Here is a 22,524-nt window from a genome sequence, read left to right on the forward strand (position 1 = left end):
TTGAGTAAAAATTATATATAGGTTGCTATAAGAAGTACACAAACATTTCCACTAATAATTCAAAAGTATAAAAATAGCACAGAATCTGTTCTTTTTAAATGTGTTTGCACTTAAGGTTCATGAAAAAGCCAAAGCAAAAATCCACAAATGTGATTCTGATAAAAGTTAAAGAACAAAAAGGTTATAGTTTAAAAAAAGGAAACTTAACATCATTCACACTCGAGCCTACAAATACACATACAAATGAACTGCATCTAAATAACACAAGATATTAAAAAGCTATTGATTAATATGCTCTATATTATACTGTAACATTACGAATTTCAAGCAAGCTTTATACTGTGTTAATATTATACGTATGTTCTCAATATAAAAAGTTTTAAAAGACCAGTTACACAAAGAAAAGAAAAAACTCTAGATTTTTTTTGCGTACTGTTTTCAAGCTTAAAACATTCAACAAGTTCAGCAGTATTAATGAAGCATGTAAACAAATACTTTTTGGTTTTTTTAAAGGAGATTACACTAGAAAAAGGTTCCTGATGGCACTTTGAGGGGCCCTTTGAGCACCATAAAGGAGTCCTAACATTTCTAAATGAACTTTCACCATTAAAGAAACAGTTCTTTAAGAAGGCTTGTGCATTTTGTGTTAAAAATATAATGTAGTTCTTGAGAGTTAAAACACTTGTAAACCTTTCTATCGATACAGTACGCAAAACATTGTGTAAAAAAAGTTCCAGTGATAAAATACAAGCTATATATATATACAGGGCATATGGGAGCAAAAAGCTACAGTATATATTCACAGAACAGAGATCCTACAGGAGGAGAGTTGCCCCCTTTGTCTGAGGTAATGCCCGTTCAGTATGATTTTGGTGACAGCATTTTAAAAAATCATCCAGTTATCAAAATAAAATTTAAAAAAAAAGGACTGCACAGAGTTTTTGTGAGTTTGGTCATATCCAGTAAATGACTGTCTGATGAACATGCTAATGCTAATATACAGTATGATGTTATTGTAGGCTAAACGCCTTCTATCCAATTCATTAAAGATTCAGAAATGGTGCCGACTTACAGTCTTTTATCATTATTAAGGAGTATTATTCTTTATTATGTATGTGCGCCACACACTACACATTCACACATTGTGGACTATAATTATTTAAACATACTGTATACCAAAGCATGTGCACCACACGTAACAAAGCACCTCATGGCTTCATGTCAAGTCCCTTTAACAGATTTTGTTCTTTTGGAAACTGAAAAAAAAAAAAAAACTCCTTTAAACAAAAAGTAGTCAGTGCTAGTTGCGTGTTCACCAGTGTTTTCCCACCATTGTTTCTGTTGCTGTAAAAACCACATTTACACACAGTGACACTTTTTCCTGGATTCAAAGGAACTTCTTCTAAAACCAGGATCTCCCACATCTGGCATCCAGCCATTTACAGTAAACTAATTTTATTTTTAAGCTCTAAAAATCTAAACAGTACGATAAATGCCCTTTAATTCTTAGCTGTCAGAAATGGTTGGCAAAAAGACAAGAACCCTATTCTCTATATCTCTGTTTTTTTGTTTTGTTTTTCTTACATTGGCTTGTTTCAAGTATTTGTATGTAGCTATCAGGGAGACGCCATCGTGACATCATAACGTAAAGGTCAACGTTTAACACTATCTACACAAAAACATCTTTATATAATCTTTAATAAAAGTTTTTTTTTCTTTTTTAAAGAAGCTATTTTGCTCGTACGAACTCATTTCAAAGACAAAAAGTAAAAAATAGTTTTTCTTTTCTTTACGACAAACCATAAAAAACTATGAATATGAACTAAATATAAACCCAGAATCCTGCTTCAGTTCCAGGTTCAGCTCGTGGTCCACTTGCCTCCATTGTTGAATGTATTTCCCCACAGAGGGCTTCTTTCATTGGTCTGCTGAGACACAAGGATTTTCCTTCTGTATTTGAATCTAAATATCTATATTCAAAAATTTTAATAAAGATAAAAGGCTGAATCTTTTGTTGACAATGAACAACTACAGCTCCCACAAGGCTTTCACCACTTTCTGTGTGGCTTAGACTCATGGGATGTGTTGTTGTTGTTGAATGCAAACAACATAATAGTTGTTTTATCTGGGTTCAAATGAACAGTCCAGTACTGTTGTAGATGTTATAGGAACCACTGAATCATGTTTGAGCGTTTCTAGACAGACCAATGAAACAAAGACGAGACGAGTGGAACAGCAGGTAGCCCAAAAAAGGGAGCAGGACTTCATCTGTCCATCTTGTGACTTTGGTTCAAGTGAGTTTTTTTGTTTGTTTTAGATTAACAGCCTGTATTGGCAGCCTGCTCATCACACACGTTAATCATCCGTTAAATGGAGGGATGAGCGACCTCTGAAATGTTTAACACTTCCTAAAAAAAATAAAAATAAAAGTCTGACACGCAGCCACTTAAAAAGTTGTACCATTGGGTGCCATGTTGTTCTCTATTTTCTACAACTAATAAGTGTTGTCAACTTAAAAACCTTCCAAGGGAATTAAAAACGTCCTATTAAAATCACTGTACGGGTCTAATGTTAATAAACAAAGCAAAAGGTTTTCTCATTTTTCCCTTTTAACTCAGCTGAACCTCCTGAGAGTCGGCGCACCCTGCCGGCCTCCACCTTTAAACTTACAGTCAGGTGATACTGACTGGCTGCACACCTGACCTTTGACCCTCCCTCTCTCTCTTCCTGACTCTATGGGGTAGTGATAAACCACAGCCAAGGTGCTCACCTGTGCTGTATTTGTGTATCTTTGTGTTAGTGTGTGTTATGTTTGACTAAGTCTGCAGTGCATTATCACCCGGATCCAGAAAGGGCTGGACACAAACAAACAGCTACTTTCACTATCTCCCAGCTACACACATCTTTAGTGACTCTGGCTATTTGCCTGCCAAAGTGGAGAAAAACCTCCAGCGGATGATGTCTGTCTGAGCCAGTATCACAGTAGAGAAGCTGGTGTTTTTATTCATAAGAGTTGTCTGTTTCCCGGCGGCGGCTGGTGCCTATTCACAGGCGAAGTAGTCTTTCAGCGGCGCGAACAGATGCCTGATGACCGGGACGCTCCAGGCCCGGCCCAGGAGCTTCTGCCTGGCACCGCGACCCATGTTGGACACGTCTGTGTAGTGGACAGGGAAGCCAAAGATCCTGCAGGGTATAAGAAACACACAACCACCATTACAGTCGGAAGAATTCAAGCTTTAAGTTCAAGCAAGGATTTTGATTTAATTCTGTATCATCAGCTTAAATCTAAGTGTTCCTTCCTTCACGGACACTACGTCCATTTTTAATGATACAGTCTATGATATGTGTGTGTTTCCTGCTCACCTCTCCAGCTCAGTGCACCACAGTATGTCCTCCTTCCCGTTCATCAGGACAGGGAAGTGTTGATCCTTCCCTTGTTTGATGGAGTTGGAGCGGGTAGTGATGGTGCGCACCTTTCCAAACTATAAAAAAACAAACATGCGGTCAAAAAAGTGCAATTTTGCAAGTAAGAAACTGTGAAGCATACATATATGTTTAATTGTGTGTTCTGTAGGTATCAAACCTTTGCAACTCTGCCGTGCTCCAGACAGTCCTGCAGCTCCAGTTTGTCCATCCCGGATGCACAAAGAGGCCTAGAACAGGGAGGACTAACTACATTTAGTCTCATATAGTGGTTATATATAAATTTCATAGTTCCACAAAGTAATCAATATTTTGATGATTTAGCAATTTATTTATTTATTTTTATGTAAAAACGTTTCAGATTTTTTTGTCCTACCTGTTCATGCCCGGCAGGTTTCCCCAGAAGTATCGGGCACGATGAGCAGCAGAGACCTCGATAGCGTCAATCATCACAGGGTTACACTGCCAAACAAACACACAGTTATTACCTTGAAAATTATTCTCAGGCACATTTCTGCTTTTTAAACATTCTTTCTCAATAGTTGTAGGGGTTTAGGGGTCTTCTCGTTCCACATGAAACAAAGTGAGAATGATCTTTCATTCACAGACGTCTGCTATTTACAGCTGTTCACACTCTACACTCGATGTAACTCACTTCCAGGAATCGCGAGATGTCCCTCTTGTCATTGACGCCCATGGCGACCACATTCTCGAACATCCAGAAGAACGGCCGGTCCTCTCCTTCTTTGGGCTTGGCCTCGCTCAGCAGACGGTAAAACTCAAAGAACAACCTCCCTGTGCCTTCTGAAATGGCAAAACACCATCAGAAAAAAACAAGAAAACAGAATTTAGTTTAGGAATATAAAAACTCAAGATGACACTTTAATGATGAAATCTCCCAATACTCTATTTATATTTACCACTGACCATTTTATATCACAAAAATAAAAGCATTGAGTATTTTGCTATGAATGAAAATGAAAGAAAGCATTTAGACAATTGTGGGAAACCTTAGAATTTAATGTATCCATTCACTGCTTAATTTTTTTTGTTTCTTTTTTGTTATCTGTTATTGTATTTTATATATATTTTTATATATTATTATATTTATATTATGGTAGTTATGTCATGAGTTTATATGTGTGTTGTGTTATCTCTTTTATTCTTTTTTTTTGTTTAATGTTATTGTATTATATATATGATATTAGATTTATTAAATAATTTGTAGGACGGACCCCCACCATTAAGAGGCGCTGTTGCCTGCAGCGGTTGGACGCCGATTGACAAGGTCGTTGCAGGGACTTCCTCCTATCACCAGGTCAAAAGGACCCCACTCCAGAAGCTGAGAGACAGAAACAGCACCACCATGTGTTAGACTGAGGGAGTTACAACAAAATCACACTGGAGCAGAAGTTCATGGAGTGAGATTTTTTTTATTTTGTATGTATTTAGAGCAACATTACGTAGAGAACAGAGAGATTTTATGATAAATAATCACCCAGTGCTCATGTTGGATAAACTTTATATGTATGCAGATGTTTCTTTCAAGAGTCATTTAATGATGAAGATAAACTTTTTTTTTTTTTGTATTTCCTGAATTGTATGGGAAAATAAGGAAACGTCATTAGGGCTGCAACAAACTATTATTTTAATTTATTGTTCTGTTGTTTTTTTGACCATGAAATGTTTAATAATGGTACAAACTGTCCATCACAACTTTACAAAGCCAAAGTCGATGTTTTCAGATTGCATGTTTTCTCCGACCAACCGTCCAAAAACCCAAAATATTCAGTTTAATATCATAAAAAACTAAGAAAACCAGCAAATATTCATATTTAAGAAGCTTGAACAAACATTTTAAAAATGACTAATTATTATTATATAAACAAAATAATTGATTTGATTTTCTGTTGATTGAGGAATCGATTAATCATAACTGTAATATTATTCATTTAGTCAGCAACAAGACTGCTAATTTAACCCACCACCTAAACTCTAACATCTGCTCGCCCCTTTGTTCTCTTTCACCCTTTCACATACAAACCCTTCCTTTCCCCATACACCAGAGTCCTTTTACAGAGGACAATGGAGGAAGAGAGAGGAATGAAAGACATAGGAATAAAGGAAAAAGAGAGAAAGAGAATGGGAGGTGAAGGTGGAGGTGGGGTGCTCTTAATCTATTACATAACAGCTAATAGAGAGGAGGGCCGTGAACCACACACCAACACACAAACACACACACAGTGAAAGGGTTTCTGAGGGGATTTACAGAGGTTGAAGCTGCTCTTTGTCCTCTGCCCTCAACCACGTCACTGCGGCCTCCGTCTGTGTCATCATGTTTAAAATACACCAGTTAAATTGATACTGCTCTCATGTCTAGCCTAGCTTAGCATAGCATCTGTATGTAAACATTAGTGGTCGACCAGTGTGGGGTTTTTTTAATGGCTGATGCTGATATTTAGAGAGCAGGGTAGCAAAACAAAGAAAAGTCATGATAAATCTATTATTCAATGCATGTTACAGTATTATATACATGGTTATATTAGCCAGTAACATGTTGTTTTATATGGAATTGTTATTAATAAATACATTGGTTTATGCTGTAGATTGGTACAGTAATGTCAATTAACTGCATTATTCTATACATTATAATATAATACATATTTAATACTAGCCAGTAACTGTTTTAGATTAGATTTTCTGTCAGTTAGGATGACAGAAAGGTGTTAATACTCTAAGATGATGGTTATGGAGGACATTTTTACAGCAGGATGCAAGAGTGTTACAGGACAGGGCTCGACTTTTTCCGTGGATAAACTGTTGTTTGTCACAAAATAAAACCATATATTGTTCTTCTTACGTTTCTGTTTGTGTATGAATTAAACAAACAAGATGTAACTCATTAATTAGTGAGTTAGAGATGCTGCCAGGCTTATCATCTAATTGCCTCCTGGCTCTAACTCCAAACTCAACACACAGTCATGACAGTGGGATCAATATACTCATCTTGCAACATATTCCCTTAAATAGTTATCTATCTATATTCTGTAACTATTTTGTCCCATTTCTCTGTGAAACTGCGAACAAAAGTCTGCCTGTCTGCTGACACACGACTGCTGACGGTGTTTGATTTATGTCCCGACACCTGAGCACCTTTCAAAGGCAACAACCCCTCAGACCTAATTTGTTGTGACATATGAGAGTCACTGTATACATACATGCAATACATATTAGTGACAAATTAATAAGCAATCAAAGCCGTACACACAAACTCTTTTGTTGACGCACATGTCGGTACATGAAGTTCCTCACCCCAATCTTCATTTTTTTTAAACCTGGTTTGGTTGGTTTGAGTATCAACCTCAATCACTTTACACTTTTAAATTTGATGAAACCTCCTACACGAGCCTCAGCACGCTGCTTAACAAAAGTTTTAACAAATGCATTACAAGGAACTTTAAACCAACTAATGATTGATGTTTGTCTGAGAGCCCGAGCACACAGCGGAGACAGACCTTCTGACATTCATGTGGATCAGCAACCAAACCCCAATTTAAACCTATAACGTCTTCATAAAATTTTTCTTCCTTACGTTTTTCTTAGTGATGTCCCTGACATCATGGACGTACTGGATCTTTCCTTCATGTCTGACAACACCCACTGAGATGGAGTCCTCGCACACCTCTGACGCCACGTACTGGTCCACCTTGAAACCCAGGTCCCGTAGAACCAGGTAGCCTGGAAATACACACACACACAGACAGACACACAGTTTGTATGAAGACCTGCTGTGTTACATCAGTACGAACACAATCACACACTGTCTGCCTCTAATTGTACACACACACACACACACACTCGTCCTCACCAGTGGCAATGCCGTCAAACAGGGAGAGGACTCTGATTGGTCGTCTCTGCTCTGCAGGGACTGCTGGGTAAATCTTTGGTGCTTCCTGGAAGATAAACAGAAGAATAGACCTTTTAGGCCTTCCTATCCAGACAGAATATTATTATTATTATTATCATTATTATTATCAGAGGATTTAAAGCTTCATTCTTTCTGAAGGAATATGAACAGTCTCTGTCAGTGATGAAGAACGATCGTCTGCTCACTACATTACATAAACACAAAACAACAATAAAACATTTTGTTATCTTCATTACTGGAAGACTGGAATCTTACATTAGGATGCAATCCATTAAAGTTTCCTCACAAATAAATAAAAAACATTCAATCTACATAAACTTCTCACTCGCTGTTCGATACATTTTTATACAAATATTGAGCTTTTAAAGTCTGGAGTTTATTGCAGTGCTGCTGTGCTAGATCACATTACATTGTGTTGTTTTTATTCGTTGACTTCCTGCTGATGTTACCTGACCCAGCTTGTTCCTGGCAAGTCTGGCTTTAGGCCTATGATCACAGCAACAATTCTGCTGAAAATTGATTGTATTTGATTCAAAGAAGACAGCGATTAAGGGAGATAAAATATATACAAAATATAAAAGATATAGTGCAGTTTCTTTTTGGCTTTTAACCCTGTAAAGTGAAGCAATTCCTGCTAAAATCTTTGAGTTGCTCGTAGTTCAACCACAGAATAATGTTACCTTTTTAGATTTATAATTTGTAGAGGCCAGAGGAAGTATTTTACGTCAATATTGGAAGGAAGGACATGAGCCCAGGCTACTAACCACTGACACAGACAACAAAAATACACTTACACATACAGATATATAGACATTGTTGCTGCTATTGTAAACTGTTATTGATTCTAATATACCTGTTTGCCCACACAGATCATTCATCTTGTGTCAGATCTTATATAAAACATCTCAAAAAGAACAAAGCGACTCACAAACTCCTGTCCGTTGTCGTTGGCGAAGAACTCCTGCAGCTTGAGGCTCCAGTCGTGCCGCCGCTTCAGGACGCCGTACTGCAGCATCGGCTGGCACATGTAGCATCGCCACGGGTCCAGATGCCGGGCGCTGTTAGACGCTCCGGGGTCAACGAGGATGTCCAGACAGTCTACGCAGAAACACCTGGAGGAGGAGGAAAGAGAGGGGGGTGAATGGACAGATAAAACACGTCGGTGGAGAAGGAGTAGTTACTGTATCATGCGTGCATGTCGGACCTGCAGCAGTTGGCGTTGCCGCAGAGCAGAACCTCTCGACCGCCGCAGCAGACGGTGCAGTAGGACTGGTAGCCGTCGTCATCGTACATGTAGGATATCTCAAGGTACACGTCCTGGAAACACACACACAGATTTATTAACATGACTTCACATGTCTGTCTCTACTGAATTTACTGATTAACATCTAAATCAGGAGGAGGAGGACTATAAACTCAATAGTATTGTTATTAAGGCTGGTTACTACGATTGCAAGTCCACTGTTTTTAAAATCCCATGTTATGAAATGTAATGATTTGGTATATAATAAAATAATGATAATGATGATTTGACAGATGTTTGTTGGGTTTTAAAGGAGATTTATTTCTATTGTTGGGGTTCAATTATGGAACAATTCTAATATTAATCTAAAGATGTGTAACTTGCTTTTGGCTTATGAGGCTTTTTTACAAATCTTTTTTAATATTACATTTCTGTAGGATGTAGCTATAATTCATAAGAATGTAGAATAGACATATATAAACTTTTTGCTTCTGTCTGTGCCTTTTCAGTCACTTCTTAATGTGTATTAATGTGATACTGTTTATACTTATTGCATTGTGTGTGATGGCTGAATAAAACTTACTACCTTTGGGCATTTCTTTTCTTGTGTGTCTCTTTGTGCTGTTAATAAGCATGTATACTTGTGAACACACCTACAGTGTGCACAAAGTGTTCTAGTTTATTCTGTGTATTTATTTGGAAGTCACATTAGCAGCCCTCCCAGTCTTGAGCAGACAGTTTAACGAGACTGGTTTAATGGCTTCTATCAAACGTTGGCCAATTGAAGCAGGCTAATGTGTGTGTGCGGTGGGAAAATGATTCTGGGTTGAACAGGTTTGTTTTTGGTATGTAGTTACTGATAATCTCATTTTATTATCATCACTAGCAGCCTGTTGGAAACCTAAACCTTTAGCCTGTATGCATATGAATGTAGAAAGATTTCATCATTCTGACACAGAGATTATTATTATCAGAAAGCATTGTTTGTTGCCCTACCTTGCATGTTTGGCACAGGCCTCCTTCAAACAGCGGGTGAAAGGTTGCTGCTCTCATCTTTCCACAAGAGAGACAGAACTCTGCCAAAACAAACACAGACACAGTTCATCAGTCTACAGCTGGAAACTGAAAATGAAATCACAAATCAATCATTAGTCCCCCCAAAACAGACAGAAAACGGTAGGAGTCTTTACCTTCTATACTTCTTTTATTCTTCAGAACTTCATTCACCATTTGTTCTGAGGTAAAGGGAAAGAAAAATGCTAGAGAGCATGAAAATACTGAACCGTTAGCTTCATATTCACCTGCATAATTTGTGCAAACGCATGTATTTATTAAATGTGAAGCTCAAATGAATAATGTAAAATAAATACTACAGTACACTCTAATGTTAACAGAAAGCAGGGCAACTAAAACCTGCATATCTCTACCTACTATGCCTTTAATTAATACGATTTTCTCTATCTCTAAGATCTGATCCTCTGTGAACAACATAAAACTGTCCAATTATATTCTATAAAAACTATAGAATATAGCAATAGTCTAAGATAAAACAGACAAAAAGATAAAACTTAACCTTCAGTACCAGTAGGCAAGATTAAAGACACCATATTTCCATTGTATATATCCCATGAGTTTGACTTTTGACCTCTACCTCTGCTGTAGGACTCTTCGGGAATGGCCTTGTTCTTACAGAGGCTGACTCTGGGCCGCTTCGCACTGGGGAAATACTCTGGCAGCGACACATCCAGGACTTGGTGGTCCAGCGGGTTACTCTCTGCAGGGAGACACAGACACTCTTATTATCTCCTGGCTAAAAAGGCAAACTTGGATGCCCAGCTTGTCTCTGGTCCTGCTGCCTAGCTCACCAGCGGTTTGTGTAGGTTTCAGTCCCTCCTTTCCTTTGGGCATGAAGCCGCCGTTGGCCCAGTCTAGCATGGGTTTGACCTGGTCTTCTGGATTGTCGGACTCGCAGGGAGAAAACTTCTTCTCCGCCCGGAAACTGGCCATCTGTGAGACAAAGATGAAATACACGATGTGATATAAAGTACAAAGTCACATGGTGGCGGTTTTACGTGAAACAAAGGCTCATTAAGCAGCGATAGGTGGGAGACGCACTCAGATCCTTTACTTAAGCCAAAGTTAAAATACTTATGGGCCTTAAGTCCAGATTTTGTGGAAGAATTGAACGAATGACCCCGTAATGCTGTTTTATTTTTACATTATTTCCTCTCAAGGACTTGTAGACGGCAAAGGGAATAAAACTGCTATTGTTCTGACTTTAGTTTATCAATGTCAACTGCTACCCCCCAAAAAATACTCCATTACAATTGCATTTAAAATCTAACTTGAGTAAAGTATTATTAGCAAAATGTACTGATAGCATCAACAATAAAAAGACACCCAGTATGCAGCAGTGTCATCCTGCCTGAAAGTGCTTCGTTGTTCTCTCCACGAAGCTGTAAAAGGATGAGACTGAGTAGATAGCGAGGAGGAATCCCTTTCAGACACACATCTGTGTTTGTTTTACTTGGCTACTGGTACACACACACACCTACACACCTACACACATACATACACACATACACTGAAGTGTAAACAGGCATAAATGCACTTCCAGTGAACCAGTGTCTTCTTGGAAGGGAAACCATGCAGTGTGTTTTTACGGTGGACCTCAGATCTAACACCTGACACCTCCCCAAACACACACACACACGTGCACACACACACACACACACATCCAAAACCCACATTTATAATGCACTGGATCGCATGAAAAATACAGCAAACATCTCAGTCGTATGTGTGTGTTGCTACTTTCAATCATTTACCTTTAGATTATCCTAATGCAAACAACCATTAAGTAGTTCAGTTCAATTTATATCACAACAGTCACTGAGGTCGTAACCGCTGTCAGAACCTGTTATTCCTAACCTGAGATCATTTATCCAAAATCCTTATCTAAAAGGTTTCTTTTCTTCTTGAGTTGAGATGACAAATGGTTGTCAAATTCTGAAATTCTAAATTATCACTCAAACGAATCACAGTGTCAACACTTCAGTGTAAATGGAGACACCTTCACGGAAGATAAGTGAGGGCAAACTAGCTCCGCCCTGCGAATAAAAACAGAAGTAATGTGAAAATGTTGTGTTTTTTTTAAACACCTTTATCACCTGACTGCAGATGGTTTCATCAAATATGACTAACGCTAACGGCCTCTACACCCACAAACGACATCCGCTTACACCCAGCATTTCTCAATTACATCCCGGAGAAAACTATGCTTTGTGGGTTGATGCATACCTCCAGTGCTTGGAAGATGGCTCTGCGGTAGGAAGCCAGCTTGGTGTAGGAAGCCTGGCTGAAGAACTTGGGGAAGGCAGTGATGGAGTCCAGTTTGTCTGCTGAAACCTGGAGAGAAATACAACCATTACTTTACTTCATTTATTTATTTCATATATTTAAGAGATACCATTTAATTTCCCCACATATAAATATAAGTGTGTGTGGCACGTGCTCTCCGCCCCTACTCCGGTCCGTTAGTTTCAATTCCTTTCCTTGCTCACCTCAGAGAACTTGCCGTCTCCAAACCACTGCAGCCACCTCATGCCGTGGCTGGCCTGCCGTTTGCCAGTTGCGCGCCACGTCACCACGATACCGGGCCACCAGGAGAAGCCCTTGATCTTCCCCCACACCAGCTCGCCGATGCCAAAACCCTTGTTGTCCTGGATGGAGGAGAGAGAGAGGGTTAGGATGAGTTCACGGTCATGTGCTTGGTAGTGCTTTACCAATTCAAAAACATTTCTTGTTGTTTCTGAACTACAGAAAGAGGAAGAGAGAAGAAAATGTTTGATTTAATGTGATGTTGAGACATCTTTGGAGGTGTAGAGAAGAGGGGGCAGAGGGCAGAAAAGTGGAATTTAAGAGTCAAATTACTGGTTTGACATTTTTCTTTCCCTGATACTACAGGTGTGGAGAACCAAGGAGAGAAATATCTTCTTGTCTCACTGTCTTGATGAATAGAGAAGGTAATATCAGTGATGGCAGAGGAGAGGAGGAATGAAGATAACGGAAAGAAAGTTAGATTGATCATTTGAAATCTGTTACAATATCCATGTTACGCAAAAGCTGGAAAACCCCCTACTACAGTTATAGTAAAGAAACAGACGATAGAGGAAAAAGAGAAAAGAATCTGGAAAATGAAAACAATAGTTAGTTTTGCAATGCCAAAAACCTTTCTTGCCGTGGACAAAGAAAGAAAGAAAAAGAAAGAAGAAAGAGGGCAAAAGGTTGAAGAAACGTCTCATCTTTCCCCTACAACTCAAGATAAAGAGATTGGAAAGGAGAAGAAATGTTGCATCCCCAAGACTAGTTTATCTTGAGCAGATGAATGCAAAGGATGAAAGGTGAGGAAGAGTGAGAGGAAGAAAACCAAAAGTTATGGAAAAGAACTCTCCTTCTCTGGACCAGATTTCCATTTGTTGGAGAAAGGAACGATAGATAAGTGTAGGAGGAGACGGTTTAGCTAACACCTCGTATTTAATCACAGCTGACCCTTGACCTTTGTCCTCCATGTGGAAGAAATAAAAGCAAGTTTCCCAGCATGCATCAACAAAATAATAAAAGTGTGTTTGTCACACTGTTTCTTTTACGGCCACTGTTTGCTTTGCAAAGCTTTTAAAGGAAACATACATTGTCCCTCATAATACCTTTCTCTGTTTTCTTTTTCTTAAAGTAATGTGTGGTTTATGAGCAGATGGGATTTCTATGCTTGCAAACAAATCCCAGTTGAGCTCAGGCTACGTGATCCTCCTTCAGTCCGTCTTAAGAGAGAAGAACCCATTAGGCTTTGTAATGGAGTCTGACTCCAGTAAAGGATGCTACGTTCCACTGAGTTCAGCCGGGCTCCAGTGAAAACACACCAAAGAAAACTAAAAACACGCACTGAGAGAGAGGACGTGCACGCAGAGGTAAACGTGCAGAGGATTACATGCATGCATGCAAATCTGTGGCGGTATGCACGGAGAGTGTCTCCAAACACACACACACACGCACACACAGGCCCTGCTGTGCAGACTGGTGGTCGTCATGACCTGAATGAAACTATTGATACAGAGCAAACAGTCAGACTGTGTGTGCGTGTGTGTGTGGCCACCTGCGCTAACACAAGGCCAGGTGGAGGAGGTTCTGTGGTCTGTGTAGGGAGTTACCCTCCTCCTCTTTCTATCGCTGCCAAACCTCCACTTCCTCTTTTCAAAAATATTCCGTCTCTCCTGCGTCGCCACAGCTGTCCGACTCCCCATCTCTCTCCTTGTCTTTCCCTTTGCTCATCCTTCATCCTTTTCCTTCTGCTCGTCTCATTTTGACTCAAGAGTGCCGTCAAGGTTTTTTGTTCCGATGTCTGCGAGTTCGATTCTGGACTTTTATTGTATATTTGAACAACGTTGAGGAAGCATTCAAGAGACTTCAGACCTCTGAGGCTGCACAATCTGTTCCATTCATAACAGAAGATTAAACTTGTGTAATATGCCTGCATTTTGAAATAATCTGCATGTATATCGTGAAGATAGAAAAACCTCTATTGTTTCGTGCTATGCGTATCATTTCGACTGTGTCACAAATCACATTATTCTGGAGGAGAATATGAGATCTGAATGGGTTGATGAGGCAGAATTGCAATGCAAAGCAAACGTTTCACTAGTGTAACAAACTGCTTTAATCTTTATTTATATATTACATAATCCTTGGTAATCAATGTCCAAATTAGTATTTGAATTCGGTTTTAAAGCCAGGTCGACCAATTTTAGCATTTTGCAGAGAAATTCAGAGAGAGTGTCTTTCAGGCGGTTTTTAGAAGAAAAAAAAATCCTGTCCAAGAACTACACTGCTTTATATGAGAATGAATTGAGAGCGGATGATGATACAAAACTTTTAAAAAGGTTTTCCACACAAGTGCAGTTCAAACAATGTGCATTTATGACACATTCAGCACCTGCAGACATGGTGTTTTTCCCTTTTTCTTTAGTTTCTTTGAAGATCTGCATCTACCTGCCCCTATGAGTGGATGGAAGTCTAGTTTCTACTCTCGTTATCTCATTCTCTCCCCTCCGTACACACACACACTCATTTATCAGCATCTCCATCACAAACACACACTTTCCCACACGTCTTACGTTGTACTCTGGCAGGATTTCGGAGCTGGACGAGGTGCTGCTGCTCTGGGCCGAGTCCTTGGAGTCTTGTTCCATCAGCTCCAGGCGCGGGGTCTCGGGTACACCGTCGGATACAACCACTGCCCCCAGAGGACCACCTCCACACTGACAGAGACAGAGAGAAAGAAAAAGAGAGCCAAAATGAGGTTTATTAGACTCAAAAGGATTATTTGTTTGAGAGAGAAAGACGTGTTCACTACATGTTTAACAGAAATTAAAAACAAGACATGAACTGAGGTCAGAGGAAATTGGATGAAAGTTACAGAACTCAACATCAATAATTATACTGCATTTCCCTTCACTCAGCTTCACCATTATCCTCCCCTCATATTAGTGTTAAGTGTGTTTTTCAGTGTGTTTTTCAGTGTTTTTCAGTGTGTTGTCAGGACAGCTTGTCCTCTTCACCTGTTGAAAACACACTGAGATCAACAGCACACACACAGTCAAACACACACCAACCATGTCTCCTCCTCTATAAATCACTGTAGCTGCTTCAGAGAAAGTTCGCAAGAAGTTCAGTCCCCCCTTTTCAACTTGTCTTGTCAAGTCAATTTATGGATAGCAAAAAAAAAGGAAAGACCGAGGGGGTGACAGAAATACATTTGCATCGAGCTGTTTTTATCAACTGTAATCTCATACAGACAAAACCCTGAATGGAAATAACCCAAAAATTTAAATAAAACACTGAATATCCCAAAAAGCTCTTCAGCTTCTATGCTGAGTAGGAAAAGTTGGCGTATCAATGAAGATAACGGTGTCAATGTGATACTGATGCCTCTATATGACCTACATAAACACACTGCTGCCACCATGTTAGAAAAAATGCCCTCTTGGATGTCCCCGTGGTAGATCAATCACGATGACGTGCCCTCTGGGGTGCTAACTGTGTGTCTTTGTGTAATAAATGAGTAAACAGACAATAGTTCCCCGTGTGTTTTATCACAGAGGTTCAGTGAGTTTGCTCACATAATAAAACAATTTTAATCTTATCCAGGGTTTGTAACTGTTTAACCATAAATGCACCATGACTTTCTGCACACTGCCCCAACCGCATACAGCTGGCCGCTAGTATCAAAACAAAATGAAAGTTCCTGCTTTAAAGTGATGGTTTTTTATTATACATAATAATATATCAGTTATATTATTATTTATAAAACTGATACTAGTAACCAGTGTGTTAATAATTGCTAAAGAGGAGATTAAGGAAAACTCTGATTTGCATTTTTCTTCTACCAGAGAGTAATAAAGAGAGAAATCACAACAAAAAGGGAAAAAAGACAAATTAAAATCAAGAAAGAATTCACAAATCCTTCTTATTCTGTGACGTATTCAACAGGTTAAATCTGCAGGACTTTAAAGGCTAATTTATTTGGTTTTACAACCACATGTTCACAATTTTGGAAATCAATCCTCTAAAAAAACAAAGCTGCACTGACTGAGCGGTCCGTTATAATTTTCCACTGTGCAACCAAAAATTACAGCAAACCGGGAGGGTCAAAAGACATGTAGTTGTGTTTGTGTTTGTCCGGGCATGTGCTGGCAGGTAGCAGGTAGAGAGTGCATCTGAGATCAGGTGAATCACGCAACAGCCTCTGAGCAGCCAAATAGAAAAACCTCACCTGGTTTAATGTTAATCGTTACGCATTTCTAAAGAGTCAGCGTCTCTGCATGGGGTTGAAAATAATGGTGATGTGTGTGTGTGTGTGTGTGTGTGTGTGTGTGTGTGTGCGTGTGTGTGTGTTTACCAGTGACGTGCTGTGTTCCTGTTTGCGGTTCTGTCTGCGAGCTTTGGTGTGAGTGTGCGGCTTCAGACCGGCCTGGAAGATGGTTCTGGGACGAGGCGTCTGTCTCAAACTCAACTGAGACACTCCCGAAGACTTTTCCTGGAAACACACACACAGTTTATAACTCCCAAAAAGAAGGTTCATGAGCACCACCCCCACTAAAGCAAGTGTGTGTCTGTGGTCATACCTCACTGTAGGAGTCCCAGGAACTTTCTTCCTCCTCTGCCTTCTTCCTGCTTCTTTTCCTGCTTTCCCTCGAACACTGGTTATCACCATCTGGGGGGGTAGAGAGAGAGAGAGAGAGAGAGAGAGAGACAGGGAGAGAGAGCAACAGATCAACAGAAGGTTAGACAGATGGCAGAAAAGAAACAGAATATTTTCAAGAGATAAAGTGCAGACAGAAAGACAGTCAATTCTTCTCTGTTGTGTCGCCGTAATGCAGCACATTGGATGTGAAAGGAAACAATGTATAAAAAATAATTAAATGTTTGTAATAATAAAAGTAATAAATATAGTAAAAATAGAGACTATGGCTAAGACAATGAGACTGGGCTCAGTGAAAAGACTGGGAACAGCAGAGGCCAGTTTGATGACAGGTAATATAGTACAGAGGAGAAGTACATTGAACTTTAAATTTAAAGATTTGTGAATGGAGTTTGGTGCGATGTACTTTGCATACAGACACGCACGGAGTCAGGATTAATGTTTCAACCTCTCCTTATATCCTCTAACTGCTAATCTCAGTGAACACAGCTGGACCGGGACCAGAACCAGCCTCCAGGATCTGTTTGAGCTAAGCTATACTATTGGACTATAACCCCTTGAGGTATACAGTGGTATTACAAGACATTCTGTTGGTAGTTTTAGTTACCTTTTGAATGTTTTAAACTAATATTCTCACATATAAGTGCCATCATGTTGGATTTACGTATCATTAAAGCTGCCCATGTTCCCTGTAAGAACACTGAGGACATGGTGTTGTTGTAGCTACAGTCCTGGAAATAACTACGAGACTGCGTAAATACTCAATACTTGATGCGTGTGTTACCTTGGGGTGAGGCGGCGTCTCCGTTCTGCTTGGGGCTGAAGGGGGAAGGCGGTTCGGCCGCAGTCAGAGGGCTGTTTTCATTGGTCAGCTCCACGCCACTGTCGTTCTCTGATAGGCCCTCAGCTGGAGGCGTGTCTCCGTTCACCGGCGCCTGAGGATAGAGAGGGAACAACGTCAGGGAAGGTGATTTATTAACTTTAGTCTAACTTGATCAGCTATCGTAAAAGAAGCCTGACTTTTACTGTTCAGGCATTTATGGGTGGTTTTATTTAAAAATTAATCCCTGTTCAGTTTCTGCACAGACAAGGCTAAATGACTCAGATGGACATGAAACTCTTCCGGCTAAACCGTCAGGACCAAGACTGAACCATTCAGGTTCATTGACATAAACCGGTGTATTGTACATAAGAAGTGAGAGATTAACCACAACTCCCACGGTGCATTTCAGTGACAAACATCCAAATGCAAATCAGTGACAAAAACTGAATTTGAATTGAAAATTGAAATTTAAAAGATTTAACTTCTGTACTCTTGGTAAATTTTGGATTAATGACTTCTAATGTGTAGGAACGGTGGCCGAGGCTCATGGGTATTAGAATATTATAGCCAATGACAAAAATGATTGGTCACAAAGCTGAAATAATTAAAGGACAAGTGTGTAAGCGAGTGGTATTTAGTTAGCTGCAAGTGTGTGTGAGAAACTCGTGAAAAATGTGAAAGCATTTATCTAGATCTATGTGTTTGGTTTGTCCGTTCTGGGCTACTGTAGAGACACGGCGGTTCAAACCTGGCGGACTCCGTAGAAGAGGACTCATTCTAAGGTAATGAAAACATAACGATTCTTATTTTCAGGTGATTAAACACTCATGAAAGACAGACTTGACGGATCATCTGACAGATTTTGTTCACTCTCAGACACAAACAGGAAGTGTTTCCAATGACAACCCACCTCCACCCAGCCTTCACCTGGCAGCCCACCCGGAGCTGAGGGTGCTGATAATGTGTGAGCTGGCTGCACATTCGGTGCCTGACAGAGAGGGATGACATCAACACTCAACATTCCCCCAAAGCGCCAGATAAAGACTGTCAGTCCGTCTGTTACACATTACGCCAGTAATATTAAAAGCACCGGTGCCTCTGGCTGTACAGGTATGATGCCTGCCCATTAAATTGTCACATGATATTCCTGTAATTCAATCACAAACTATTAGCAACATGCATAATGCTGAGCTAAGTGTTGAATCACAGCTCCGAGTGCTGAATGTCCCAAATCTTATAATCCTTAAAAAGCACAATAAACACTTTGCCAGACACCTTTGGAGCCTTTCCAACTAGGTCACCTGCTCCCAGAACAGCTAGCATGCACATACTCTATATTGTATACTCTTTATTTCACTACTGGATCACTGATCGCACAAAATGACATCTGACGCAAAGCATTTTGGTCAAGTTACATCTTGCAGACAAGTCTCAATCGGAAAAACAAAAGGAAGCACAGCTTACATCTCAAACACACGTCACGTCACGTTTTTTGTTGACTACAATACCTACAAGGTATCACAACAAAGCCGCTGTTGATAAGACAAATTACTTCCAGGGCAGGAATATCTTTTGCAACGTGGAGCCAAACCCACCCTTCCCTTGCAGGGTTGTTTTTTATTAAGGAGACACATTTGCAGAAAAAGGGTGCGAAGATTACAAAAAATCAAACACAAACAAACGAGCAAAAATATATTTAAACACATTAACATGCCCGAGACCGTCAGGCACGGCAGCGGGTGCAACAGCTTCTGACTCAACACAAACACAGAATGAACCATTCAGGAATAACATGATGAATCTGCGAGGATACCAGTCACAGGGAGTCACTTGTTTGGAGTGAGCGGCCTGTTTGCCAAAAGGATCATGGCGGTAAAGAGCGATCATGGCCTGAAGGAGGGCAGGAAAGCTTTCATTACTGTTTCTTTCTGCATAACTTCATTGCAGGTGAAGGAGAACCGCCGCCACCGCCGCGTGAAACCATGCCGGGTACCGTTTCTGTAGCAACCGCAGTTTGTGCTCGGCTCTGTTCGGACTTGAACCGACGACATACCACTTGAAGTACTGATTCCACTTAATCCCCGCATTGCCCCGCTCAGATTAGAGGAAGGCCGAATAAAAAAGATGTAAAGATACTAATGTACTTAGGTAACACCTGAGGATATTTACACACGTCTAAATATGTTCTGAAGTTGTGATTTAAATCGATCAGCTGGATAAAGTCACATTACCCGTTAATGGTTAAGAAACAGACACCGAACTTTGCTAGAGGCTAACACTTTATCACAGCAACACTGTCTAAGTGGTAGTCGGACACTATTGTTGCATTCACACTATGTTGGCTTAATGGTAGGAAGTTACCCCTGTTGCAAGCCTGCAGTCAAACCAGATAAACAGCTAAATTATTGTTGTATTTTTAAGTATTATTAAAGGAAAAATCTGACATTTTTTTCATCTCATAGAAATCCGTCCCTAGTCGAGCTTAACGCAGAAGTCTAATTCTTTGTCTGCTGCTGGTTTGCAGTATGTTTGTGATTGGAACGAAGTTACAGGAATAATGTCTGGGTGTAAGTAACAATATCCTGATAAGTACAGTAATCATGTCCAAATACAATTTTTGTCATGCTACACAATTTGCTTTATGCTATTAATTCACTACAATGTTACAATTCCCCCAGCTTGCCCCTGTTTCTGCTCTTTATGCTAAGCTAGGCTAACTAAACTCTTGTAAAAATCTTTCATATGTTAGCAAGTTGTTTGTGCTTCAGAAATAACACTCAAGCAAACAGACTAAACATAATTCAACTGGAGTGAATGATTATGTGGCTGCTCACACAAATAATTTACAAATAATTGTCATTTGGTGCAGAAGAGACCAGAAGTGGAGGAGGAGAGAAGGAGCAGCTGTGCAACAGATGTAAAATTATGAGATTGTGCTGACTTTTTAAAGCAAATCTCAGCTAGGCATATCTGAGGCTGTTTGTGATTGTTAAACGTCGTAAAACAGGGAACGCATGTGGTGTGTGTGTGTGTGTGTGTGTGTCTGCGATGCCAAATTTCCCCTATAATAAATGAACTCGGTGAACTTGTGTGCGCTCAAGATGGTTTGAGAGAGAGAACTACCGACAGGGATAAGGAGAGGGGGAGAGGCTGAGAGTGAGAGAGGGCCAGCAGGGTCACCAAACACATTAGGAGCTAGAGCTGTGTCTGGGGGGGGCATGAGGGTGAGGAACGGGGAGGGTGGGCAGAATGTGTGTGAGTCAGAGTCTCTGAGCAAAATTCATACTCCAGGGGCGATGGAGATATAATGACAGTGGGTCAGGGTCAGTGGCGGGAAGCAGGAGAGCTAGTGTTGGTCATCAGAGAGGAAGCGTTGCGTGTGGAGAGGGTGGAGTGAGGGGGTTCTGGGTGTGAGTGGAGGTGAGTAGTGACTGCAGGAATGAAGTGTAGTTAACTGGAGAAAAGAGTGGCGAAAGACACGGAAAGCAGCAGAGGGATGAAAGAGCAACAGTTGTTGTAAGAGCAGATGTTTATACTGCATTAACACTAGTGTGTCAAAGTCTATGAAATAACGTGGGTTTGAGTGGAAAACAGAGGTTTAACTGCAGCTTCAGCACATTTTGTTTCAGTTATGTAAAGAATTTTAATGCGATTTTCCATTAAATTAAACGATTCTGATGGCATTTAATTGATTGCTTTAATAAGGGATGCTTTTCAGTCTATAAAAACTGGGAACACATGTATTTTCATAAGCCTTAAATCTGAAACAGGAGCACTCACTCTCTCTCTCTCTTAATATTAACTGCATTTTAAATGAACCTCCGTGTCCTCTTTGACATTTAACAGTCCAGAAATGAAGGACCACAGCTGGAGGAGGTCTGTATCCCTCCAGCACAGCTGCTCACTCTTCTGACACCTTTATGTAGTGACATACATTCTCACCTGGCAGCTGCCCCGTAAACCAAAAGACTTCTGACAGAAGAGTCCACTGAGAGTTTTCCCTGCTGATATACATCTGCACTACAGTGACCAAACCAAAAGTTCAAATGTCGGACAGTAAAAAAAATGCTGCTTCTGCAGGATCACAACTTCACCCGATGGTTTGTGGAGAACCAAGCTGCACTAGTTCTCGTACTGTAGATACAGTAAAATCTTAATTCATATCCGATCAACACTGAGTTTTGTGCATTGGGTCGATATCCTGTGCAGTGGAATATAACGACGTATGTTCTGCACACAAAGAGAACTATTTAATTGTCCTTGTTCAGAAAGAACAGCTTGTTGTTATCCAGTATCAAATACGATACTACTGACGTTCTTACTTCGACAATCTTTGTTACACTAAACTAAAACGTTGAGGTTTGCACAGCGTTTATAAGACAATGTAAGAAATTATATCTGGTAGCAAATGATTTATGAAGAACTTACAATCTGACCACAAAAACAAGACTGTTTACTGTTTTTCGGTACATGTTTATAATAACAATGTACCATAAAAACACAAGTAAACGGCACCAAATCAGGTGAAAAGACACAACAGCTGAGCCACACATCGCGTTATCTAAGGTAACATCAACTGACTTTGATTTATCTGTGATCAATCATGTTGATATCCTTATCATCCAATGCATGTGGAAGAAGTGCAACAAGTTGATCCACTTCTCTGATAGTGATAAGCGAACAGCTGAGTTCTGTGTTTTAAATGTGCATACTTGTGTACGGCCCATGTCGGCTTATAGGCTATAAATCTTGTAGTGTTTGTTTATGCTACATACTTATCCATATGCAGATAAACAGCTTTAATGTGTTTGATCCAGTCTGACTGATGTAAACAAACTGAATTTTATTGT

The 22,524-nt window shown here is 40.0% G+C and overlaps 1 protein-coding gene across 1 annotated transcript in view; it reads right to left on the minus strand.

Moving 5' to 3' along the window:
- Nucleotides 1-22,524, minus strand: part of dnmt3bb.1 (DNA (cytosine-5-)-methyltransferase 3 beta, duplicate b.1) — a 34,033-nt gene continuing 11,509 nt past the window's right edge. The window contains exons 3-22 of the mRNA XM_035657493.1: nt 17,636-17,786; nt 16,775-16,863; nt 16,549-16,686; nt 14,765-14,908; nt 12,158-12,316; nt 11,895-12,002; nt 10,460-10,601; nt 10,246-10,368; nt 9,785-9,829; nt 9,591-9,670; nt 8,556-8,668; nt 8,280-8,463; nt 7,292-7,376; nt 7,016-7,161; nt 4,683-4,765; nt 4,079-4,235; nt 3,800-3,885; nt 3,584-3,653; nt 3,364-3,482; nt 1-3,183 (exon numbers count right to left, since the gene is read on the minus strand). Of these exons, the coding sequence (XP_035513386.1) occupies nt 3,042-3,183; nt 3,364-3,482; nt 3,584-3,653; nt 3,800-3,885; nt 4,079-4,235; nt 4,683-4,765; nt 7,016-7,161; nt 7,292-7,376; nt 8,280-8,463; nt 8,556-8,668; nt 9,591-9,670; nt 9,785-9,829; nt 10,246-10,368; nt 10,460-10,601; nt 11,895-12,002; nt 12,158-12,316; nt 14,765-14,908; nt 16,549-16,686; nt 16,775-16,863; nt 17,636-17,786 (2,364 nt within the window). The 3' untranslated portion in view covers nt 1-3,041. The remainder of the gene's footprint in view (nt 3,184-3,363; nt 3,483-3,583; nt 3,654-3,799; nt 3,886-4,078; nt 4,236-4,682; nt 4,766-7,015; nt 7,162-7,291; nt 7,377-8,279; nt 8,464-8,555; nt 8,669-9,590; nt 9,671-9,784; nt 9,830-10,245; nt 10,369-10,459; nt 10,602-11,894; nt 12,003-12,157; nt 12,317-14,764; nt 14,909-16,548; nt 16,687-16,774; nt 16,864-17,635; nt 17,787-22,524) is intronic.

Source organism: Morone saxatilis, unplaced genomic scaffold (genome assembly GCF_004916995.1).
Source record: "Morone saxatilis isolate NCDOM2014 unplaced genomic scaffold, NCSU_SB_2.0 Contig15, whole genome shotgun sequence".
Classification (NCBI taxonomy): domain Eukaryota; kingdom Metazoa; phylum Chordata; class Actinopteri; family Moronidae; genus Morone; species Morone saxatilis.